This window comes from Apus apus, chromosome 1 (genome assembly GCF_020740795.1).
Source record: "Apus apus isolate bApuApu2 chromosome 1, bApuApu2.pri.cur, whole genome shotgun sequence".
Taxonomy (NCBI): Eukaryota; Metazoa; Chordata; class Aves; order Apodiformes; family Apodidae; genus Apus; species Apus apus.
In genome coordinates this window covers 99,817,300-99,842,943 of record NC_067282.1, presented here as the reverse complement: position 1 = coordinate 99,842,943, position 25,644 = coordinate 99,817,300, and the positions used below count along the sequence as shown (strand labels likewise).

Genomic DNA, 25,644 nt, shown 5'->3' with positions numbered 1-25,644 from the left:
CGTGATGCGGGGGGATGATGCCGCGGGGATGATGCGGGCGGGATGATGCGAGGGGATGATGAGGGGGGGATGATACCCCGGGGCTGCCGGCGCCGTCCGCCCCGTCGGGGACGCCTCCCGGCTGCGGGCGGGCCGTGCCCCGTGGCCGCGCGCCGCCTCCCCATTGGCTGTCCCGGCGCCGCCCCCGCCCCGGTGGCAGCCAATCGGCACCCGCCCTGCCGCTCCCACCCCTCGGAGGGCGGAGGGGCGGGGCCGGGGGAGCCGGCGGGCTGCCGTTCGCCCTCGCGCGCCGCCCCTGCCCGTTGCTGCCGGTTGGCGTCCGGGGGAGCGCCCGGTGAGCTGGGGACGGGGCTGCCGGCGGGGGAGGGGGCTTCGGGGCGGCTGCCCTCCCCCCCGCCCTTGCCGCCCGTCGCATCACCCTCGGGCGCGGGGTGAGGGAGGGGAGCCGGGGGTGGCCGTCCCCCGGCCCCCCTGGCCCCCAGCCGGCCGCGTGGGGTGGGCTGCGCCTCGCCGCGGCCGGGGCGGCCGTTCAACGGTCACGGCGGCGGGGGCGGCCCCGGGAGCGCCGCCCCGCGGGAGGGGATGGAGGGCTGAGCGGGCGGCTGGGCTGCTCGGTTGGGCTTTTGGGTTCTTTCGGTGCCGAAGGCAGAGGAAGGGGCAGCGCCGGAGCCGTGCGGGGCAAGCGGGGGCCTGGAGGCGGCGCTGGCGCGGGCGTGCCCGGCGGGCAGGGTGGGGGTGCGGGCCTCGGGAGGGTGCGGGCTGCCGGGGATGCGCGGGGCAGCCGGAGCGGGCCTGCGGAGTGCCCCTCCGGGCAGGGAGCAGCAGGAGGGAAGACTGGCTTGCTGCTTCTCGCGCAGGCTTTGCGGGTTTGCTTAGCGCCCTTTGCTTTTCTCTCTGGGTTTGGCACCAGCTCTTCAGGCGTTCTTGGCCCGTCGTCCATTGTTCTCGAGTGGACCGTGCCAATGTTTTTCGGCAAGTCTGGCTAACGCAATGGCACAATAAGCTTCTTTTCTTACCTTTTATTGCATACGTTGCCCTTCCCCTATTGGGAAGGGTCTGAACTTAACTGTAACCTGAGAGAGCTACTTCAGTAGCAGCATGATTGCTCCTGGCACTTTATTGAACCAGTCATTGCTCGAAAGGCAAGTGATTCCTCTCCTATTCCTGTTTGAGAAGCTAGACTTCTGTGTATGTATCTAATCCTAAAGCCTTTGACCACGGAGGTTTTGGAGACCTGGGACCTGCTCCAGCAAAGTTGCTCAGACTGTTTACCCTGTCAACGAGTCTGTTTGCTAATTTGAGGTGTGAGAGCTCTGTGTTGTGCAAAACTTGTGCTGTAGAAAGGAGGTGAAATTCAGAGCTTGGAGATATGAGAAATCTGTGGGTTTTATGTCATGGAGGAAAGGTGTTTCCTGAGAGACTTTGAGATTTGCTCAGGGCCTGGTGTTTCATGGCAGGAAGAATGGCTGTAGTGAGATCACTACCGATGAAATATGATTTAGGTGCTAGGTTAGGTCCAGTACTTAGGGTGTTTAGACAGGTGATCCTTTTTGACATTGGTGGCTTCTCAGTATCCTGTTGTGACGCTCTCTGTGTGGGTTAACCAGCCTGTTTTCCTGAAGCCAGAGCAGTATTTCTAAAAGTTGTGCTTTGTAGCCAGGGTCATGGAGGGCTCATGTCCTGGAGCATGAGTGCTAGCTCAGGTACGTCACTAATCTGATGCTGGCAGCACAGCTGGGCTGCCAGCAGGGCTGGGGTGGGCTGATCTGTGGCTGTTGGTGGATGCCTGCGGTCTGCAGGTGAGATCATAAGAACTAGGCAGAACAGCAGGGTGTACTGTGCTCATGGTTGTGCTGTGAATGCCTGCCAAAAGCTCTGCAGGTGTAGCCCACATGGGTGGCAGCTGGTCTTTCCCACAGAACATGCATCAGCCAAAAAGCTGGGCTCCTGTCCAGGCTGTGGTGACCAGTGGTTCCCTGCCAGCCTTTATCGGTGGTCCCTGGACTAATAAAATATGCAATGTCTTCTGGGGGTGGGGGGATGGGCATGATAATACTGGGGGGTAGGGGGAAGCTGTGCTTCTGCCTGTTTTATAGACCTGGTCAGAAATAGAGGGCAGAGCTCCAGCTTTCTTTTTGTCACGCTGGTGAAGTTGCTTAATCTCCAAGCCTCTGTAACTCTACCTGTAATGCATCCCTCCCTGTGCTTGGTGAGCTTGGCAAATCAGGAGTACTGTTCAGGCTGTAGCGTTGGTCTGTCTTTGTTCACTGACTAAGGAGAGGGCACTAGAAGAAGGGAAAGATGCATGAAAGGTTCTTATTGCAGTAGGTAAAAAAGCAGATAAGGCATTCTCCAGTCTTTTCACAACTGCTGTTGTGCTCCTTGAAGAGATCAGTCTTCATTCAGAAGACTTATCAGGTGAGTCCAGACAGGGTTGGAGGCAACTCAGGAAATGGAGTTGTCAAAGACACCTGTGCTAGGGCTACATGCACAGCTTCCTTTCTGTGGGGGGAAGGCAGACTGAATACTTTCATGTTTTCACTGGCAAATCTCTAGCATAACAATTGCTGTAGCAGTGGAAGTTGCTTTGCCGTTGAAGTTTTAGTATCTTTGCTATGTTACAGTTGTGGGGGGCATTAAAGAACTACCCATTTGCTATCAAGAAGGTTTTGAGTATGCCAATCTGGCCTTGAAGGAAAGAGTGGCCATCAAGAGGACATGCATGTGCTTGTCTGCTCTGTAGAAAAAAACACCTGAAGCAAGACTTCTGATTCTTGAAGGATCTCTTCCTAGAGCCACAGTGTCATTATTTAATACCCAGTTACTTCAGGTCACTTGATGCTTCCTGACACAAGAGTGATCACTACCTGCTTCTGAGGAAGTAGCAAGAACACACAAACACACACACACACACAAAATCCCCCAACAAAAAACAGAACTCACATGACTGTCTCCTGAATCACTTATAGCTGTGGTGTTTCCAAACATCTTCTAAAGGCTGGATCAATACTGCTACATCAGGTAACCTGTAAAGATCCTAAAGCTCTCTGAGTCCCTGTGATACTCAGAGTGAGCATAGCAGCAGGTTGGCAGTGGTTTGTTTCTTCACAGAATAAAGTACCTGCTTAACATCAAAGTTTCCCATTCTCAGGCCACAGCCTAATGGTATGCTGTATCTCATCTCCTGCTGAGTAGTCAGCCCTTGAGGCATCTTTATCTGATCCACCTCTAACACCTGCCTTTCAGCTTCATTTCTGCTTTAGGCAAGACTCGAGTCAATTAGGTTCTTGCACATGATACTCTTTAAATATCTACATTAGTGCTGACATTGTATATTATAAGCAGCCTTAGAAATTGTAGCTGCTAATATATCTATGGAGTGAGTTCAGCTCAGGCTGTTTGGAGATTAATTTCACTCCCTGGCCTTCAGTGCTATTCAGTAGGAATTGATGTTTAGGTCTCTCTGGAGGTAGATCCAGAGATGTAAGCCTCGCCCATGAGGCTTCCTATGGCCTGATTTGGGCCTGTAGGCAGGATCATGAGGGGACTTCTGATATCCTAGTCTGACCACCTCTGCCTCCTATTTTGCTGAAGTTACATCATCTAGGGCTGTAAGCACCAGCTGGATGTTCTGGGTGATGTGTTGGGAAGCTCATCCGTAGCACTGAAGGAACTTGAAGATCTGAAGTCTTCCTGTTGGTTCTGAACATTAGAAGTCACCCTTGGGCTCCTACCTGGTTCTTAGGTATAACTGTATAAGCTATTGCAGATGCTTTTATGTCTCTTGAGTGCTGTAGTAAGAATTATCCTTGGAGAACAACCAAGTCTGTCCTAGGATTTTGTCCTTCTTCAAAACCCTAAGATGTTGCATTGAACATAGCTGGGACTGATTCTCTGCTAATGTGGATAGAACTTGATTTTATAAGTGTATATATTCATACCTATTTACTTTGGGCTATGTGGATGTGGGGTTAATAACGCCTAATTAAATTATTTGAAGGGATCGACCGAACAGGACCTTGTGTTCCTTCCAATGGATGATGTTGCTTCAGGTTATTTTTTGGTGACAGGGTTTTTGGTGACAATGCATGTGGTTAGCTTTTTCTCTCCTAATTTTTGTTCAGAGTTTTAACTCCATTATTGAAGTGTTGATCAAACCCCAGAGTATTACCATTCTAAAAATGAGAGAGTCTTACAGCTTAGTTGAAGGCAGCAAATATGGCTTTTCCTCCATTCCTGCTATTTCTAGCTCAAGAGATGATGAGTGTTGCTATTAGTAGATGATGGATTTTTTTTGCCTTACATTAGAGGAAATGAGATGGTACTGTCTTGCCCAATTTGAAGGGAGTCCTTCAAAAGGCAGCTTTTGAAGATAGCTGCATTAACTTTTTTCCTGCTAATACAAAGAACAAGTACTTATTGTTTGAAACCACTGAAACTTTTGCTGTAACAAATCTCTCTTCATCTCTCCTCAGTCTTTAGACCCTCTTGAAGGACACTGATGATTGGTGATTTGAAGCTTTTAAAGATTTTGCACTCCTATTTTATGAGAGCCTAGATGATGAACAAAATCTGCAGTTTCCTATCTAAGCTCTTGCTGCTTTCTTCGTGCATGTTGAAATGGTTTGATCCTTTGGCATCAAGGTACCCTTATTAGATGGACTTTGGCAGCATGGTACCTTTATTAGGTGGACTTTGTAAATATTGTCAGTGATAGCTCTGAGCAGGGGCAGTCGGTGTCCATGTCCAGTATTGCATGCCAGGTGTCTGAAGGAGTATGTGGATGTGGCTTACAGAAAGACTTGAAACTTCCTTAGTACTTTTCTGTACTAAAAAAGGTGCTGATATTCTCAGCTGTGAACCAGGCACCTTATAGAAATAGAAAGAAAGGCTGGGTTTCACTCTGGAACTGAAAGTAAGCTGATTTCTTTAACAAAGATTGGTTGGTGGTAGTTTATGTGTATTTATGGGATGCTAGCTTTCTTGGCCTGGTGTCTCAGTCTAGTCTTGGTCAGTGGGATAGGACAGGATATAGTCCATCCTGGCTCTTGGGCATGTATCAACCTAAATAGAGTATAATTATGTCATTTTGGTGGCATGAAATTCTTTATATACAGAAGGAGAATAATTTCAAGTCTTAGTCTGGAAAGCTGGCACTTCAGGGCCTTTTTTTTCCTAAAGGAGGGCAGTTTAAATGCCTTAGGCATTTTCTTCAAATCAGCATGCAAGAAAGGAATTGGTGAGCATAAGGCAATAGTGGTTAGTGGTGCATGTTAACTTGCAGGATCAAATGCTAAAGTTCATTGATCCTGTGATTCAGGTTTTTTTCCAGTGTGTCACCAGACCTCAGTTCTGCCTGATCTAAGCTGTATCTGTTTTGTGTGCATTTGTCAGGAGAAGGAGGATGAGGCCAGGGAACCTTTCCAGGTCTAGTACAATTCAGTAATGGAAAGAGCTGAATTCCTGCAAAATGGTGATGAGAAAAACAAGTATTAGGAAACTGCCACCCTCCCACCCCTACTTTCCAAGACCTCAGCCAGATTTTTGTCTTCATTGGAATGAAGCAGGCAGACTCTATGAACAACTAGCTGGAGTAGTAGAAATTAGTTTACTGCTTCCTTTTTACTGATGTCTCAAACAAAAGCCCTGCCAGAAGGCTTCTTTGTGGTTGAAGAGTTTGCTATGTGTGTTATATCCAGCATCACTATAGTTTTGCATGCAACATTAATTCAGTTGGGGTAGGAACTTGTGAGATTTTGGTTGGTTCAAGGGTAGAGAGGCCTCTGCAAGTGTTCCCGTATAAAGCCTTTTCCTAAGTTTTTTTTTGTTTCATGGCACCTTGAAGCCCTCACTCTTGGTGTCTCCAGAAGTATATATCCTGTGAACTGGAGTATTTTCTATTACTTTGTGGACTTTCAGGCTTATGGAATTGCAGACAGTCCAGAAGAGATGTTTTCTGCTTGTTTTCCTGGACCTGAGCTGTGGAGGACAGGGTAGAGGGAAAATTTGGTCATACAGTGAGAACAGGATCAGAAGACCCTTGTGCAATACCTGTGCTGCATGATTTTTTTTTTTTAATCCTATTTATACATGTCATCTTCACTTTGTTTTGTAGCTTCTTTTTTTCCCCATGAAAGTAGCATGTGTGTCTTGCCCCTTACAAGAGCCCATTTCCTGATAGTTTGTTGGTTTTTTTTTCTAACTTGCATGATCTGCAGCTTTGAAGAGGATTCCAGTCTGTGACCTGTAGTACTTGATCTCCTGAAGAAAGTCCAGTCTACTGCACCATCACCTTCAACAAAGAACATGGAGAAGTTGGTATCGGAAGAGCGTGTTTCTGTGTCTAAGGTACTCCTTGGTCTTTGGGAAATACTGCTTCTGTGTCCTTCTATCACCAGAATTTGGGAAAAGCTTACCTGTTTTCAGAGGGACTTCTAGGTTGTTGTGGGTTTTGTTGTGGGGTTTTTTTGTGTTGGTTTTTTTTTTGGTTTGGTTTTGATTTTGTGGTTTTTTTTCTGGAATGATATAGAGGTAAGTGCTATTGAAACAACCCCTTTCTGGAAGTCTTCCTTCATGACCACAAGAAATGTTGCAGTCTTTTGGCACCTTTGCTAATCAGTCTCCAAATAGTCTCTACTCTGTTCCTCTCTGCTTGGAACAGGGAGGTTTTATTTCAGAGAGCTGTTTTTTTGTATGGGAGGGGTATCTCCCATGAGACTAGACCTGTTTTCTTAATATTTATGGAAGCTTGTTAGAGTAAGCACATGCTTCAGAGTGTTGCAGTTATCTTCACATAGGGCACTCACTGTATTGAACTTCTGCACTTAATGTTGCAGTGTGAGGTTCTCATTTTGGTGGTAAGGGTTCGGCAAATCAAAATTATGCTGAAATGCTTTCTCATCTTCACCAAACTACGGAAACATCCATTAACCATTAAAATACGTATTTGTGACTTTCTCATAAAAGAGTAAAACAAGACTGGGATACTTGAGAATGGGATTTGTCTAACTGAGACATGCTGTGCTCTCTCCCCTAGTACCTGGGTCTTAGGTATAGAGACAGGATGTTTTGTACTCAGTGGCAGAACCTGTTCTTGGGTGTTAGAAGCTACTTGTTGTCATTGCTTGTTTTGACTTATAGGCAATATTGCTCTCTTGAAAATTGTCACCAGGGTATTTTCTGTTCAGGGCTTCCCTCAGAAGAGCTGCATGCTGAAACACTAGACTGGAAATAGATATGTTGGTCAAGGGACAGAAAAGAATAAGGAATTATTAGTAATATGATTTTTAGCTATTGTAGAGGGGGCAGTGGTGTGAATGGGTAGTTTCCCATGGTGCAGAACTTGAATAACTTTGAGTCTTAAAAGATGCTCTGACCTTTTTATAGCAGAGCATACAAATAACTTTTTTTCTTTTTTTCCCTTCCCCAAGGATAAAATGCCTACACATCCTTCCCAGGAGAAGCCAGATACAAACTCATGCCCTCATGCATCTGGCAAATATTTTCTTCCTAGTGGGATGGACAATGGGAACTGCAAGGCTAATGAGAAGGAAAGGGAGTGGATTCGCCCTGATACACCTAGCAAATGCACATGGAAGCTTGGGAAACCTCTCTCTGCCTCCCCTCATCGTCATACCACTCTGTAAGTATTACTTCTATTTGCTGGTTTTCAGTACAGCACTAATCCAGGTGCCCCAAGAGCCATGTGGATTTAACAAAAAGATGACTGATCTAAATTGATGCTGCCTAGTATGTACATATGCTGGTGCTTCTTAGTTTCCATGTATAAGCAAAACTAAGAACCCAGATAAAGCAAACAAGGGGCCTTGCACCGAAGATGTGAAACTACGTGGACTGTAACTAACTTATTTTAAGTAATCTGGCAAACAGTTCCCTGAGTAGATGAAAGATTGTTCTGTTTATGCCTTTTGCTTTTAAAATAGCTGACTCTGAGCAGTGCTAAGGTATTTCATGCCAAGAGAAAGGGCAGAGCACTTCATTCTTGCCTCAGCACTTGGCTTGATGTCTAATTAATTCTTGTTTTGGATCAAGGACTTGTTTTTTTGTGAATCTGTCCAATGGACATACTCTTAAACCAAAATATAAAAAATAACTAGCCTAATAAAGGGGAGGGAGAAAGCTGGTTGAAATAAAAACATCAGAAATTCTGTGTTGCTTTTGTGTGACCTGCTTGTGGCCCTTCCTGTGAATACGCTGACTTTTGTTGTATGTGTACCAGGCCAGAACCTCTGAAAATCCTGCCAAGCATCCTGAATAAAGTTGGCAATACACCTTTGGTGCGAATCAACAAGATTGGGAAGCAGTATGGGCTCAAGTGTGAACTCTGTGAGTACTGCTGCAGGCAGAAAATAAAAGAAACAAATACTGTTTCAGAAACTTGGGTAGTCCTGGTTGGTGGTGTCATATAATCTGGGCATAGAAGAAGTGCAGGTACCCTGCAGAGTATGGGGAGAAAAATTCCTCTTTCTTGGCAGATTTTCAGGTTTTTAGGATTTGGTCATCTAAAGCCTCCATCAATTTGTACTTCATGAAGACATTTCCTGCAGCTTTTCCATTTTTGTAGAAAAAAATAAAACTTTTTTTCATAGAAAATAATGTTTTAATTTTAAAAATCTATTGTATGAAGTTTTTTAACTGCTTCTTGTATTCAGAGTATTCATCAGTGTGTGTAAAATGCAGATCTGCAGTTGCCACTAAAGGTCACTGAAAATGATGAAACAGATGAAACTGTCAGTGAGTGTTTTGTTTGTTTGGGTTTTTTAAATCCAACCATACTGGAGATATCTGGAGGCTCTGATCAGAGTCCTAAAAGGTGTTTAGCACCACTGAAGGGATTAATGCTGGAAGTACTGAAGTGAAAGTATTGGCTGAACAAGGGGAGAAACTCTCAGTTTGATCAGGAACTCTTTGGCTGGAAAATGTAGTAGGGAAAGAGCAAGGCATGTTGGTAGAGTTCTCTTCCTCATGCGATTGTACTGTAAGAGTCCTGGGGCTTTTTATACTAATGACTGGGCTGCAATAAAGAGGAAAGATAAAATGAGAGGTCATATTTTGAGGAGACTGACAGAATAGGGGTTCCTGGCTTCTGTGACCAGTATAAATTACTAAATTTGCTGTGTTGTTTTGACCCAAGACAGTGGAGACACTGAACTGAATCCCTGTCAGGGAGGGAGATGAATTGGGCAGACAAGTTAACAGAGCTGCTTTTGTAGATATGTTAGGGATCAGCAGCCTGTTTGGCAAAGGACTGCTGTTTAAGAACTCTGCTTGGTTTCTTTGTTTCTAGTGGCAAAATGTGAGTTCTTCAATGCTGGGGGCAGTGTGAAGGACCGCATCAGCCTGAGGATGGTAGAGGATGCTGAGAAGGCTGGGATCTTGAAGCCTGGGGACACGATCATAGAGCCAACCTCTGGAAACACAGGTAGGGGATGGAGAGACCCTAGCAAGGTGAGGGAGGAAATTCTCTGGTGGTTTTCCTGGAAGAGGCAGGCTGGAGATTGGAGCATGGCAGCTGCCTGTGCAAGGAAGAAAGGGGGTCTCTTCCTGCCTGCATGGTGCAGGGAGCAGTGCCTCTTCCATTTTGCATAAGGAACAATTCTGCAGTGTCCTATGCTGACCAGAACAGATGGGAAGGAGGTCTGCTAAATTTGCAGATGCTCTTTGTTTTAAATGAAGTGCTAGTCCAGATTTGGTAGGCTCTTTAGGTCCTATTCAGGATTTAGAGTCTGACCTGAAATTGTTGGAAATCAAGCACCAAAAGCCTGGTGTAGATCTGGATCTTCCCCTTTGGTTTGGGAAGTCCCATGGTCCTCAATTATACATTGTCATGTGAGCTGGGCCTGGTTTGAAAAACAGCCTTTTCCATGTGGTGCAGCCGAGGTGGGAGACAAGCTGCATCTCTTCAGTACTGTCTGCTAACACAGCTCTTGCAGACCTAGATTTTCCACAGATTCCCCTTGGGTTAGTGTCTGTTCGTTGGAGGGCTGGAAGGTCCCCACTAGTCAGGGACCAGGGCAGAGCATCTGATTATATGAGCAGACTGGAGTTAACTCTGGGCTCCTGCATCACAGCTGTTGTACTTCTGCTAAGCTGTTCTACTGGTAGGGAATAGACACACCTGGAATGTTCCCCTTGAGCTTGTGAAGTATAAAATCTACTGCCTGCTCTCAGGAGGTTCCTGAGCTGAGCTACAAGTGACTTCCCTGCCTGATGTGCTCTGGAGGGGTGTCTTGACCTGTGCATAAAGTCTTTCTTGGGCATCCCTCCACTGTTGCCTTCTGATAGATACAGGCCAGATACAGATCTTTCTTTTGTTCTTTTGATCCAGTCCAGCTTTTGTTAATGGATGATATGTGACCAGTTCCCCAGTCTTCAGCAGAAAGCTGGGAAGTGATATCTGTTGCTTTTTGCTGAGGAGCTGCTCCATAGGGGGAACAGTGGAACTGAAGTCCTTGTAATTTTGGCTATACCTCTGGCCTGAACAATGGCATGCTGTTGAAAATATCCATATATATATATATTGCATTCTTCCAGTATCTGAGGTCATACTATGGCATTCTGCTTTCTGGGTCAGTACCTGGTAAATTATTCTCCTCAGCAAAGAATCCAAAAGATAGAAAACAGAACTGAAGGAGATACAGAACAATTACTTGAGAAAACTATCTGTTTTCAAGCAAAGACCAGGGCAGACAGTAACCTGAGAGAACGGGCTTTTCCTTTAGGCTGCTGCTCAGAGCTATTGAGTATGTTAGGCATGAGAGCTAATGTGTTATATTTTTGTCCTCTCTGCTTCCCACTTCTCCCTTAGCCAAAGTCCTGTTTTTGTTTACTGCATTTCCAGGTCAGTAGTGGAAAGTACAAAGTGTTTGAGTTCAGTTCTCAAAATGCAAATGCTTTCTTCATCACAGACCATAAGGGAGTGTGGTGGATGGCTTCTATTTCATTTTTGGCCTTAGTGAGCCTTTGTTTTTCCTTTATTTGGGTATCCATGTTTATTTATAATATACTGAGAAAACCTTGGGGGTTTGTGTTGTGATTTTGCGGGGGTTCTTTTTTTCTGCCTCCCAAATATTTAAAGACTACTTGAATTACTTGGGTGTAAGTTATGCTTCTCTTACAGAAGCAATTAAATATTTTTTTCCACCCCTACACAATCCAGCACCATGTAGAAACAGTCAGCTTTGAACAAGCAAGTCTCTGCGTAGGGTGAACACCTGTGAGGTGTTGTCATGGGCATGTGTTGGTACTGTGCCTGGTGCCCAGATCAGCAGGGGCGGTGCCATGCAGTCTGACCTCAGACACATCAGCTAACTTGATCTGTTAAGCTTATCCAGCAGAAAGGTGATTTGATAACAGATGTAAGCTTCTCTTCCATGGGGAAGGCACTTCTGGACTTAGCTCTTCAGGTAGGCAGATAATGACAAGCTGGAAGGCAGAAATCACGCTGGAGATATATATTTTTAAACTAGAAATGAGGTGTCTGTCTCTTACAGTCAAGGTGCTTCACTGTGGTAGCAAGCTGACAATAGTGCATTAGAACCTCAATTACACACACCATCTAAATAATATATTTTTAGGAAGGAGTTAGTTTTGATGCATTGCGGACTAGGGATTTAATGTAGAAGTGAGTCAGTAGAGACTCTTAATATTCTTCTGACAGTATCAGAATTATTGCTGTAGTCTTCTTTAGCTTAGAGTTCATTCCTTTCCAAAATTACTGCTGTAAAAATGGTGTGAGGCAGTAGAAAGGTGATGTGCATGTGATGAAGCTAGCAGTTGGCACATGTCAAATCTGCCCCCCCCCCCTCCCCCCTTGGCTAAACTTTTTATTGACTGTGGTCCTCAAAGAACTAGCAGGATCTGTAAATCCAGTTCTCCCCAGTAGTCAGAAGTATTCCCTTTGCCACTACTCCAAAGACACTGTACTGAGGCCTCTGAAAATCTCATTGAAGCCAGGGCATGCCAGAGCTAGCTCTGTGGGTTTTGTTCTTTGTTGCTCCTCGCTGTATGCTCTACATGTCTTCGCTTGCTTCCAGGAATTGGACTGGCCTTGGCTGCAGCAGTGAAGGGTTACCGCTGTATTATTGTGATGCCAGAGAAGATGAGCATGGAGAAGGTCAGCTCTGCTTTTCTTTTCAAGAATTTAAAAACAAACATGTTTGCACTTGCAGAACTCCTGATGCAGATGAGTGCATTGGCTTTAGCAACAAAGGTGTAGGCTCTTGGTCTCTGAGTCTCTGGCCAGGCAGAACTCTGCCTATACCTATTGCTTGCTCTTACTTGCTGTGGAGAGAGCTACCACATGGCCATTGCTGTATACCCTGCTTCACCAAAGACCTCCCTCCTCTCTGAAGACAGGCTTTGCCTTAGCTCAGTGTCATAAACTTTCTTGCCCTTGTAGTAGTTGGATGGTGTATAGGGCCCTGGAGGGTCTCCTTTGCTGCTTGTGTCCAAAAAATGAGGTAAATATACATAATTTGCACTTAAACATGAAATACTGGGCAATAGCACTGTTGGAGTGCAGAACATATGTGACCCTCATGAGAGAAGATGGTGTTTTGCCTGAATGAGGCTTTTTATGTGTAGTAATAGTCCCTACAGGCCTGCAGGCCTAGAATAGAGACAGGAATTTGACATCTAGCTCCCAAACAAAGCTCAGGTAAGACCAAATGACATTAAGGATTTGGACCCATGGCTCAGTGGTGTGGGGCTGAAGTTTAGGAAAACCACTAAGGATGCTATTGCAGAGCAGGTAAAAGGGAAGATGTTTTCTTTCCCCTGCAACCCAGTGAAGACCCCGTGCTGGGTGAGTGTTTAGAGGTTTTGTGACCACCTTTATTTGCTACAGGTGGATGTTCTGAGAGCTCTGGGTGCCGAGATTGTGAGAACCCCAACGACTGCCAGATTTGATTCTCCTGAATCTCATGTGGGAGTAGCATGGAGACTGAAAAACGAAATCCCCAATTCACACATACTGGACCAGGTGAGAGACTAAGTGTCAGAAGGGCATGGGAGGAGGTATTGCAGCCCTGTTCCTTGGTGTCCTCGATTGACTGCTCAGCACCCTATGTGCGTATCTAGGAAATTATATCCCAGGTCTGGAGCTGTAGTTGAGCAATCACCATGCTGTCGGGTAGCAAGTCTTTATAGTCACTAGAGGGCAGCAACGACCCTGTGTTTGCACTAACTGCAGCCATATGGGTGGCCTTTTCCACTGAATTCTCATATCTGTGTGGAAGAATGGGTACAAGGGTCATGTTCCTTAAATAAACTGTTCCACAGACAGGACTGATCTTGGCATTAGAGGGTGCCTTAGAACAACTCTGAAATTAGATCTCTTAGGAAGGTTGTATCTCTCTTTGGGCGTTCTGCCTAGGTCCTGGTAATAGATAAGGAAACAGTCTGGAAATAATATCTGTAACTACTGTGGGGCTTGGACAATGTTTGTCGTGTCCTTGAAATGCCTCACAATGTGAATCTGGTCTTCTGGGTCTACTTAATGGCTATTCTGCCTTTCAACATAGTACCGTAATGCCAGCAACCCCCTGACGCACTATGACACCACAGCTGAAGAGATCCTGCAGCAATGTGAAGGTATGTTTGCTCTACTGCTGACTGCCTCTTCAGGGAGGCCCTGCTATTCTCTTGTTACGTACTTGGATGGTAGGGCCTGAGGTGGATGAGAAATGCGGGGTACAGCAAATGCCATACATATGCTGTGTGTCAGTAGAGAATTATTTCAAAAGTTGTAGTATTTTTTTTTCTTTCACTAAAGAAGGTTGCTTTGTTTTTTAGACCTCTCTGCTTGTGATCAAGTGGAGAAGATAGCAATTCTTAAGTTATCCCATTTTTTATTTTTTTTTTTTTTAAGAAGAAAAGGCATAGGTAGACCAGCATGGAAGAATAGGGTCATTTTTCTCTGATCTCTTTTACTCTAAGAGTGGCTTCCATGTTAGCTCCAGGCAGCTGGAGTACTGGAAGTGGCTGAGCTGTGGCAGCAGAGAACTTCAGCTTGGCTAACTCACCCAGCTGAGGAATTGGTTTGAGAGCTGTTGGAGGCATCCAGTGTGATGCTATAGCCTACTATGTAGGCATTTGCCATAGGTGGTAGAAGGAAATCATAGGAGGCTATTGACCTGCCTTATAAAACTGTACTGGGACAGTTTTATAAGTTCTGATGGGACCCTTTAATAAGAAAATCAGTTATTAAATTCCTTCTCATTAAGGTGAGGACCATGCAAAGGGGTCCTCCTTTCCCATAAAAGTAACTCTAGCTCTTCACAGGATTTATCTTTCTGTGGCAAAGTTTCTTTAAATTTGAGTTAAAATGAATATAACTTAACAAGCTTCTGGCTTACCAGCTGAGAGTTTAGGTAAGTTCTAGCTTTAGGCTTTTTGTTTGTATTTGCTTTTCCTTCTAGGCCAGGCACTGTTCAGTTACCCCTGCTTGGTGGGGTGTTATTCTTTTGACTGGTAAGCATTTGGTGTGAACTGGTGACCTTTTCAGAATGCGGTTTTTTTCATTAACAAAGCTGTCATGTGGATGCACCAGGTAAACTGTGGGTGGTGACAGAAGGATGAACTATTATACTCATTCTGCTTATGACCAAAAGTGTCTTTTTTACATGAAAATGAGAGTAGTTATGTTAACAGTTCTCTCATTGAATGCCTATCCCATGCTCTTGGCGTTAATTCAGGAAATTCACTGATACAATGGGCTGCTCATTTTAAGTTTGAAAATGCATTATTTGTATCAGCAAATGCAGTAACAGGAAAATGGTGGGTGTCAGCTCTATGGGCCACCTCCAGCTGTGTCCAAAGTACCACACATTGGTGCCTTGCCAGGCAACTGGATGGACATTTCAAAACCATTGTTGAAGTAAATGAGGACTGAGGAAGGTGGTCTCAATGTAGGTCTTACACCAGCTTTTGGGAAGCAAAGACACTTATCTTGCCCTTTTCTGCCACGTCTGGCATTTTTGTTGAAGAAAGTATATACTTAGTTGTAAGTGGGTTTTTAATCCATCATTCTGGGGGAGATTTCACAACTACCTTCTATCCCTCACCTTTAAACAGGAAAAATAGACATGTTGGTAGCTACGGCCGGCACAGGAGGTACTATCACTGGCATCTCCAGAAAGCTGAAGGAGAAATGTCCAGATTGTAAAGTAAGTTTCAAGCCTAAAGCATTTCTCTTTAGTGGGGTGAACCTCAAACTGCTCCACTTGGCATGTTCCGTTCCTTGCAAGCCGGCCCTGAATCTCTGTGGGAAGCTCATGAATGTTCTTAGTTAGAAGATAGTTCTGAGCAGCATGGAAAGGGTTTTCAGACTCTCTGAAATTATCATGCTCTGGTCTCACTGGTGGCCAGAGTTCAGGTTTGGCTTAGTAGGTGAAAACTGGCCTTCAGATCCCTTCATGGTGTGTCTGAGAAACTCTCTTCCCTGGTGTGTTCTGCAACCTTGTATTTCTGTGCTGCCTTCACTAACTTGTCTGGAGCTGCTGAGGTTTTATTGTATTTCAATGGAGAATATTTTCCTACATAGACAGGGGGTGGTAAACAAAAAAACTTACCTGCTTTCACTTGGCACAAAATGTATTGGCTGTAATGATGCCTGACATGTGAATGAGAACAATCCTGTTTCAGGGATACCCTCTTTTCTGTTTAAACCAAGCAAAACCCATATAGAACAAGTGGTGCCCCACACTTGGTGTCCACAGCCTGAGCAAACAGGATGGGTTGTCAGGGGACCAGAAGCAGCAAAGCATTTGGCTCATAGGGGAGGTGAATGTTGCCATAAGGGAAATAATAGGAGACTAGACTGCTGTTAGCTTAGCTATGAGGCCAGTGCTCATGAGTTAAATAGCTGTGTTCTCAAAAAGAGTGTGTCCTGGTACCCAAAGTGAAAACTGCTTCTCCAGATCATAGGTGTTGATCCTGAAGGCTCCATCCTTGCTACACCAGAATCACTGAACAAGACTGACAAGACAATGTATGAAGTGGAAGGAATTGGATATGATTTTGTCCCCACAGTGTTGGATAGATCTGTAAGTTGTGCTGCTTGGTTTACTGCCCTTTGCCCTCTGTTGGGATGCAGAAGTGAGATGAAAGGTGGAGGAAAAACTTGGAAAAATTTATTTGAGCTGAAAGGGAAAGGCTAGCAGACAGAACTATTCCTGTTCTTCCCATCAGCAAAAGTTGTCCTTAGAAGGCTTCTGCACTGGCCATCCAGTGCTAGGTGGAAATGCTATGAGCAGATAACATTTTCTTAGTACACAGTACTCTTTAAAAAAATTCCCAAAACACCTCTTCAAGCAATCAAAAAAACCCAAACAAAAATCAACAAAGCACCCCAACCCATCCAAAAGTGGTTCTGACTATGTCCTGTGTCTTGAGCAGAGCCTGTGTCTCTGGGAAGCCCTCCAAGAGGGTAAGGAAGCTGATGCTCTCTGTGGCTCTCTCACAATAGGCTGTTCTCACAGCAAGGTTTCAATAAGGAGCCTGTTGTGCAAATGTGATTGTCTTTTCCTGGCAAAAAAACCCCACAACAACACTTAGCGTTTGGAGGATGGAAACCTAAGCACGTGGCTCAGTAGGGCAGCTGGTACCTCAAAGAGCATGGGTTGAATTCACACCAGCTGTGTAGCTCCCTTAGGCCTCCTCATTTAAACAGACCCTTGTTTCTGTCTTCCTGTCCCTTCCCAGACAGTGGACCAGTGGTACAAGAGCAATGATGAAGAGTCATTTGCTATAGCACGCATGCTGATCCGAGAGGAAGGACTGCTGTGTGGTAAGAACAGATGCACATCCTTTGGGTTTCTGATTAGCATGTGAGAAGCTGAAGCCTTGTGCAGGTCAGGACCTTCTTCCACTTCAGAAGCTGTCTTACTCACCCTGGACTCCTGTACTGTCTCACTTCTCTTTCACTCTTTCTCATTTCACTTAGGGTTTGACAGTTTTGCCTCTGATCTGCATTTTGGCAGGTGGCAGCTCAGGCAGTGCCATGTCTGTAGCTGTGAAGGCAGCCAAAGAGCTGAAGGAAGGTCAGCGCTGTGTTGTTATCCTCCCTGACTCTATCAGGAACTACATGTAAGAACCTGCTTGTTTTTTTTCTCTGGGAAAAGGGTTAGGCAGTCCCTCAGACCTCCTTACAGCAATAGCGAGTTGAATACCTATTTTTTTCAGCACCCAGTTACCCAAGCAAGGGAAGTGTTTGGGGCACAACTTCTGAGGTATCTAGAAAGGGTCTAACATGGAACAGAAAGGAGCTTAGCCCTCTGAAAGCTGAGCTCCTCTTTGTCAGACTTCAGTATATAACAATCACTGGTTAATATCTTTCACAGGAAAAGACTTGCTTTCACTGTTTTATTTCTTGGGGACCACTGGTATTATCCCACTTCTGGAAGGGTCCCGATAAGGCTGTCTGCTCTCTGCCTGTGTCCACAGCAGAACACAGCACTGCTGTAGCAGCAGCCAGTGTTGTGGTGAGTTTATGGCTGGAACTCTGAGGGCTTTGAGCTGTGCTGAGTTGTTTCTCTCCTACTGCACTGAAACATACCCCAAAGCATTATGTTTTTAGCTGTGTTTCCTGACTTCTCTTGCATCCAAAACAACACTAGATGACTGATGACTAGAAACTGCAGACAGACCATGCCTGAATACAGGTTGGCACTTCTCCATTCCAGGCTGTGTCTCTGTTGTATGAGAAGGGACTGGTGTAATTGAAACTGTTTTCTAAGGGATTCTTTTTTCTTCCTATCAGTATTTCGTCTTAGTGCCCCTGGCAGGTAAGCTTGTATGGCAAATGGCAGTAGACTTCCAATTACACTTTAGTTTTTAGTGGTAATGAGCTTTAAACAGTTGCCTCTGTGTATTATTAGGTTTGCTGTCAGATGTTCAGCCTGATAATGAACTTTTAACTTCCTTATGCTTTCCAGGTCCAAGTTCTTGAGTGACAAATGGATGATTCAGAAAGGGTTCATGAAAGAAGAAGATGACTTGGTCAAAAAACCTTGGTAAACATGTTGGATCCGTTTGGATTTTCGTTAGTCTGTTTGATCGACTTCATGGCAGTTGCTAATTTAAAGCTTACTTCAATTTACACTACTTTCTTTGATCTATCTTTCATGCTATTGTGTTGCTGTATAATTGCAACTATTAATTGAAACTGCTTAAATTAGTTAATTTCCTTCTTTGAGTTGCATGGCAGCAGAAGAACAGAGAGTATTTCTAACATCAGAGTTCTTAAGTGCAAAGCACTGCGAGTCTACATAGGTAGAAGGTGGTCTTCCCTAAATTACTACCTATAATGACTGTAAATACGCCTAGCTCTTTGAGTAGTAGCACAACATTTTCTGTGTAATACAGAAATAATGACACTAGGGAGATTAGTATTCTCCACTATCTGTAATCCTAGAAAACAGATGAAAAAGCCTTCTCTTACACTTCAGTGATTTTCTGATATTGGGGGAAAACTTGAAAGCCTTGAAGCTTTACTGACTCTGGCTGAATCCTGATTCTTCCTTGCAGCCTTCTTTCATTCCTGTAGCATTGAATGCCACTGTACATAAACAACTGCTTCTCCATAAAACTTGCATGGGTTTTGTTTTTATTTAATACCCAGGTGGTGGAACATCAGTGTTCAGGAACTAAGCCTGTCTGCTCCCTTGACTGTGCTTCCAACTGTTACCTGTGCAAAGACTGTTGAAATTCTCCGGGAGAAGGGATTCGACCAGGTACCAGTTGTTGATGAATCTGGGTATGTCCTCCTATATCACTCTCCATCCGTATATATCACTCTTCATCCATATATATCACTTCCCTCATCAGGTCCGAGGGGATATCTTTTAAATGATTAGTACAAGTATAATATCCTCTCACTCATCTCTTTTCGGTTACAGTAATACAGTGCAGAAATATAACCTTAAACATACCAGTTCTGGACTTAATATGTTGTCCTGCTAGGACTGTCCTGCCCTTCATGTAACAAGCCTCTGATGCTTATTATGATATATTTACTCATTGTGTTTCTGCAGAATAATTTCATTGTTTTTAGAATAGCTGTTTAACTTAACAAAACCAAAATTAATGTTTAACCAACCTGTCCATCTCCCTCAAAACTTTCACCCAGTTTCTTCAAAACACTGCATTATAGCACAATTTTGCAGTGACCCCTATAAAGCAAGGGATCCTCAGCAAGCTGGTATGCCTTATTACCTTGCAAGTCTCCTGCAGGACAGGCTGAATAATTATGAGTTGCTCAGTTATTCTCTAGGTACAGTGCTAACTTGAGAGATCCTTGCAGATTCTTGTAGGGAGAAAGGGAATAAACAAAATTGAGGCAAGCATTCTTTGGTCATCATACCTTTCAAAAGCACAGGTGAGGGTGTAAAACAATGAAGCTGTGCTTCTCAAAAGCTCTCTTGGATTGCACAAGTTTTCCAGTTGAAAAAACTGGAGATTGAAAGAGCTTGATGCTCAGAAGGGCCTGGCACCCACAGCATCTGCTGACTTCTGTGTGATTCCCCAGAACTTCTGAGAACTGGACCCTGTCTCCTACAGAGGCACTGAATCCAAGTATACCATCAATCATGTTCCTTTCTACCATGAAACATTTGAACTGTCTGCTTCAGACTAGCTGGAAGTGGATGCTTGTATCTACAGTAACACCTGAGACTTCTGTGTTGTTTAGCCCTATCTTCTTGCTCTCCTCCTCCAGAGTGATTCTGGGCATGGTTACCCTGGGTAATATGCTTTCTTCACTACTTGCTGGAAAAGTTCAGCCTTCTGATGAAGTTAGCAAAGTAATCTACAAGCAATTTAAACAGGTAAGCAGGTATATTCTGCAACTTTTACTTCTCTGGTTTAAAGTACTACTGTAGGCATCCTAACACCACATAGGCATCAGGCTGAATAAGATTTAGCTGGGACCATACAGAGCAGCTGTTACTGAGCACAGATGTGCTCTAAACTCTGTCCTGGGCCACCTGATTGCTCCCAGGTTCATGTTGTGACTCTGGATGGTGCTGTTCCATTATTTTAACAGGCTTTCTACTAGCATGCTTTTCCTTTCCTTCTCCCCCAAAAAATGCTAGCACAAATCTGGGCAATGTAACTATCCAGGGGAAGAGACAGAGAGATGCTGAAACAGCTCTTCTAAATAATTTCTGTATTGGCTAAAAACAACTGCTTGCCTTTTGTATCAGATGCTTTGATGAAACAGGGGGATGGCTGCTGAAAGCTGATGTTGTCAAGATATGTGGATTTTGATGTTAGCCACTTTAACCTGTCTGTCCAATGTGGTGTGTCAAGATATCACAACTTCTCAGCTCTACCAGTGCACTTCTGTTCTAAAACAAAAGTATCGCTGCTGTTGCTTTGGTTGTCTTGCAGGAAAAGAATTTTGTTTTTAACATGGAATGCTTGACCCAGTTTTCACCAGGCTTTTAGTTTCAACATTGTCTCATAGTAGATGAGGTGCTGTATTCTGGAAGTATGTGTAATGCTTTGGTTCAGTCCCTGAGGTTGAGAAAGGATGCTAGTTCTTTTTGGACAAACATCAATGTATTTTTTCCTTCCCAGACAGATAATCAAGGATCAGGTGGAAATGTGGTGCGTAACAAAAACTGCCTTGTTCATGTGCTCCCTCACTTGGACAACTTAAGAGTTTCTGGGGCTGGTGGTGTGCAATCATTTCTGTAGCTACACTGGTCTTAGCTGTAGTAGACAGTTCTCTGTGCTTCTGAGGTTGTGGCTTTTTTCCATGGGCAGTTTGAGGTTTCTCATTCTTGTTCAGTAAAGAACAGCTTGAACATTTCTTTTCTCTTTAGTTCTGACTCTTTTCTTGGTGTAGGATAGACGTGGAGTGACACAAGTGGTGGTATTGCTGACATGCTAACTAAAAGCATCATTCACTTGTTATTTTCCATTTGAATTGATGATTTAATGAAGAAACATGATTAAATGCACATAACCTCAGAAGTATTGTAGATTTTGTTTCTCTTACCACTTTAGTCAACATTATTTGGCTTGTTTACTGGTGTAATTGGAAAAATGGATTATCTGTGTCACTGAAATTACTTAGGATATCCTACAGTTAGGATCTGTACAGCATGCATCAATAAGAGGCTGACCTAGCCTGTGACTACCAAGGCAAAGCTGTCTTGTGGCAGCACAGGAAGCTTTCTCTGGTATGATCATTCCAAGTATTTTGTGGTGATCTCTTAGCACTTTGATAAACATTGCAAGGCCTGGTATCCTCAGCATCCTCAGTGGACCAGAACCTACTTCTGGGGAAGGAGAGAATTTAGTTGTAGGGCCATGAGCAGTGCCATGTCACTTGCCCTTATAGCCAAACAAGCAGTCCCAGTCATGTGTAGTGTAGTAGCATGTGCATAGGCCCACAGGACATGGGAAAAATCATGGGCAAAATTTTTAGGGGCCTTGAATGAGCAGTAGTGACAGGTGACAGCTCCATGGGAGTTCTCTTAAATTTTCATTAAGCATCTCAAGACATGTTTGTCTTCATATTTGTCCTAGTGCTGCCCGTGGGTTGCATGTCATGATCATCTTCAGCCCACCCAGCCACTGATTATTGATTGTATACATTGATTATATACAATGAGGTGGCAAGGGGCTTCCACCCCTTCAGAGAGCTTTGAACTTGGGTTCAAAAGTTAGGCTTTGTATGTACATCTGCACAGAACTGCTTGTTTGTTAGTTTTGGTGACTGATAGCTGACCTGTTGTAGGAGGAAGTCCAGATTTCCCCTCACCTCTTGCCTGGCCCACAAGCTTAAGGGTTGATGCTTCAGTAGCCCATAATAGCCTGCTTACTTCATGTAGCCTTAAACACGGGCTGCTGGGAATCCTTTTGATCTCTTCTAACACACAATATGGAGACGAAAGCTCTGTGTTCCACTGCAGCCCAACCGTTCATGCTGTGGCATTTATTACTCAATGACAAGCTGAGCTCACTGCACAATAAAGGCTTTTTTAATCTGCAGTGCGAGACTTTTTTTTGCTGTAAATTCCTTTAATCCTTGTAAATGAAAGCATGTTAGATGGTGGGTGCTGCTGTTACCTGGGGAGAGTCAGCTGGGTAATAGACTTTTTGCTGAATATGTTAAAGCATGTAGGAAGAACAGCTTTATGGATTCTTTCAAATGGTTCCAGCAAGTGATTAGTTAAGTGTTTCTGAAGGGTCTGTATTTTTTTCTGCAGAGTCCACATGGGGTGCTTTCTAGTTTAGTCTTAGAAAAGGTGAACTTTGCTAAAAACGAATTCTTGATTCTCAGTTCCTTGATTTGCACCTCAATGCAGTGTTAGCTGAGTGATCTTCACCTTTGGTTTTGTTTTTGGCTTGTTTGGGCTTTTTTTCTCCCCTGCTGCTTTTGCAGATAGTATTCACATCCACAATGATTTGCAGACTGATTAATGCACTTTTTTCAAGTCTTGCTAGTGTAAAATCACCAAGTATAATCAGTTTTGTGGTAGCTTCTTTTGTTAGACACATGGAACACCTGATTTTTTTTTTTTTCCATCATTAACATTTTTCAGATATTCATTAAATTCAGTGTATTCATTATGCATACAGAGTTGGGTAGAATAACTTCATGTAAACTTTGTTTTTTTTGTTCTGTTTTCTTGGAAATTAGAAACAAAGAAAAAAAATCTATTAAGTTGGCCTTGATCTGTTAGTGTTTTACAATACTTCAAGTGGGAACAGTATATAAATACTAAAGTATTGTCTTAATAGTGCACGAAATATATGGGGATTATTAACCACTAAACATAAAAAGGCCTGTTTTATTTAAGTTTTCTAACTCTCTCCTTAGATTAACCTGAAAGACAACCTGGGGAAACTCTCTCATATACTGGAAATAGACCACTTTGCTCTAGTGGTTCATGAACAAATTCAATGTGAGTATGATGTATTGTACCTTGTAAGTGATAATCTGTGAGTGGTAACAAGAAGCAAGCACAAGTGTGAGTGTGTGAACAAGTTCTGAAGAAGGCGAATCCTTTTCTGTTACTGTGCTGCTAACACTTAGTAAGACACTGGCATTGCAGTTCTTGTGGAGTGAAAGTTAAATCCATTAATAAACCCATGTACATGCTGTAACATACCTGCTTTTGGAGCAGGGTGCTGCTCAGAACTGAATGTTTGAGTCTAGCCCACTGTCCAGGGGCTTTGTTAGTAGCAGTAAGCCAATGAATAAGATCCTGCAGGACAACTGATATTTGCTTCTTCCTACTCCTGTCATACAGCTTCCAGCAGTTTCATCACTGTGAGCATCCCAGGTTAACTACACTGCAGTTTTTTTAATTACAACTTTATAAAGTTTAGTAAGACCTAGATGTCAACACTGACATCACTGTCTCAAGACAGCTTAATATTTATTTTTACTCTGTTTATTCTGTTTAAAATAACTTATTCCATTTGATACTTTTACTCCAAGATCTATTTCTCTTCAGCCTTCTCAAAACTCTTTACATTTTTTATAAACTGGAAATGACTAAATAAATCTTCAAAGCTAGGGTAAATCACTGTTATATGTGAGTAACAGTATTTTTTCCAGGCTTACCTTCCTTATAGCAGGCAACTTGAAAAATTACAAACACTGATAAACTAGACTAAAAACAATAGACTCGCCAGATAAACTTATCTGATGGCTAACTCAATTATAACTGTAAAGGAAGACTATTCATCAAATGTGGGCTTGTTCCTGATAATATATATAAGGAAGTGCTGTTGACTCTATGCTGACTATAAACCTAGAATCTCACTGGAAGCTTGCAATAGAACAAATACAGAATGAGTGAAAAGTCTAGGACAATCCAGCTGACTGAAAAAACTGAGTATGTAAGTAGGCTAAACATCACAATACAGCCAGATTTTAGGAATAGGGAACTTAAACAATAGATAAGTGGCCAGAGGTCACTTGGACACTTGGTTCCCAGGTCAATGACTTATCATAGAATCATAGAATCCTAGGGGTTGGAAGGGACCTCAAAAGATCATCTAGTCCAACCCCCCAATGTTGTGTTCACCATGAAAAATCATTTGAGCCTGTGCTCTCAATGTAGCAATGATGAGATGGTTAATAACTTTTAGGATACAAATGAGAAAATGTGTTGTGATTTTTAACCTAATTCCGTGTTTCACAGCAGTTTGGGAAGGTGGTATTGACAAACATCCTCCTTTAATGGCCCCTGCTTCAAATAGGGTAATATCAGTTTGCAACTGCTTAAAATAGAGCCATGGAAACTGATGTATGAGGAAAATAGCCTTTGTAATAGGATCTATTTTGAGTTTTCATGTCAAGAAAAATAAGCCTGATGGACCTTCCTTCCATAATGTTTCAGTTTCTATAATCCCTTCTCTTGATGAGCCTTTCTGAAACTAAAATCCTTGCCACTTCCTATGTGACTGTTGGTCACATAGGTTCTGCCTTAATATACAGGGGACATTAGTGATAACCAGCTCCACCAACAAGCCCTGACTTGTGGAGCTGGGATGGCTTGGCATCTGCCTTTACAAACAGTGCCATTAAAACCAAGTGCATGATGTGGGTTTGTGCCTCCTAAAGCCAGAATCCCTCTTTGTTCCTCTGTAGATCACAGTGATGGTTCCTCCAGCAAGCGGCAAATGGTGTTTGGCATTGTTACAGCCATCGACCTGCTGAATTTTGTCACTGCACGTGAACGGGAAAGAAGGTCCAACTGAAGTCAAGTTGCAATGTGGAGCCTCTTCAACAACATTTTGCAATCTCCAACAAAGAATCAGGTTTATTTCTTAGGTAGAATGATCTGTCCTTAGGGTGGGTTTTTTTGTTTGGTTTTGTTTTGTTTTTCAAAATTCTAAAAATAGCAGTTAGCCATTCTGGTGTCAGCTGTATAACCAGTGCATTTTGCTGTATTGCACAGCTTCTGGGGACTTGTTTCTTAATCAGGTTACACAATACTTCTTATCAAGACAATTTATTTTTTTACCTATATATATATTTGTGTAAAAAATACTGCCTAAATTAACTATGTTCATTACGTGTTATGTCTGAAGTCTGGCTTCCCAAAACATTATTTCAGATTCATAAAATGCATTGAAATAAAGAGTTACTGAATCAGAGGCCCAAGAGAGCTCTGGGAAGTTTTGGGTTATTTTTTCCTGTGCAAGTGCGTTAAGTTAGGTAATGCTTGTGTGGAGACAAAAACGGGACTGGGGCATGGAAAGAAGAAAGGAGGCTTTCTCTTTTGATGGCATCCTTGTAAAAGAAGAAGAAATCTTGAGGACTGGAGTTAAGGCTTGTTTCGACTGGCTGCTCTGAGGAAAAACTGGCTTGAGTGAAAGCCTTCCAGTGAAGTGACAAACATAAACTAGTAACTTTGTTTTACACAGTGCACTAGCTTTCACCACAAAGACAGACTTTTTTTTGATTGTACCCTGATAAGTAAGCACAAGTGAAAAGATTCTAAAGTAAGATAAGTTTCTTGCTTGAAAGTCTCAGAAAATCACACTGTTTCATCTAGTATCTTCCCCTTGCCTCCCCACCCTCTTGTTTATCTTAAAGTGCTTTTTTAATGCTTGTTTTAGAATAAACAAAGGTAATCTGTCAAGAGCTGTAAA

At 43.4% G+C, this 25,644-nt stretch overlaps 1 protein-coding gene across 3 annotated transcripts; it reads left to right on the top strand.

Moving 5' to 3' along the window:
• Nucleotides 1-242: 242 nt before the first annotated feature.
• On the top strand, nucleotides 243-25,644 carry LOC127380068 (cystathionine beta-synthase-like protein). Of its 3 annotated transcripts, none has more exons than XM_051608493.1 (17): nucleotides 243-334; nucleotides 6,219-6,348; nucleotides 7,514-7,642; nucleotides 8,240-8,346; nucleotides 9,308-9,442; nucleotides 12,057-12,136; nucleotides 12,869-13,003; nucleotides 13,545-13,614; nucleotides 15,097-15,188; nucleotides 15,942-16,067; nucleotides 16,726-16,810; nucleotides 17,004-17,109; nucleotides 17,958-18,035; nucleotides 18,644-18,778; nucleotides 19,739-19,847; nucleotides 22,856-22,940; nucleotides 24,638-25,644. In XM_051608493.1, the coding sequence occupies exons 3-17, from the start codon at nucleotides 7,518-7,520 to the stop codon at nucleotides 24,745-24,747; spliced, it is 1,578 nt and encodes a 525-aa protein (XP_051464453.1). In that variant the 5' UTR covers nucleotides 243-334; nucleotides 6,219-6,348; nucleotides 7,514-7,517; the 3' UTR covers nucleotides 24,748-25,644. The 3 variants fall into 3 exon arrangements, with proteins under 3 accessions (XP_051464453.1, XP_051464451.1, XP_051464452.1); XM_051608491.1 differs by having other exon boundaries at nucleotides 7,431-7,642; XM_051608492.1 differs by lacking the exon at nucleotides 243-334 and adding an exon at nucleotides 3,602-3,745 and having other exon boundaries at nucleotides 7,431-7,642.

What these genes read in the sequence shown, in the direction of transcription:
- LOC127380068 (XM_051608491.1), top strand. Translation starts at nt 6,307, where the DNA reads ATGGAGAAGTTGGTATCGGAAGAGCGTGTTTCTGTGTCTAAG. An exon ending in CCTCATCGTCATACCACTCT is followed by an intron (nt 7,643 to 8,239) that starts GTAAGTATTACT and finishes TATGTGTACCAG; the next exon opens with GCCAGAACCTCTGAAAATCC. An exon ending in AGAAGATGAGCATGGAGAAG is followed by an intron (nt 12,137 to 12,868) that starts GTCAGCTCTGCT and finishes TATTTGCTACAG; the next exon opens with GTGGATGTTCTGAGAGCTCT.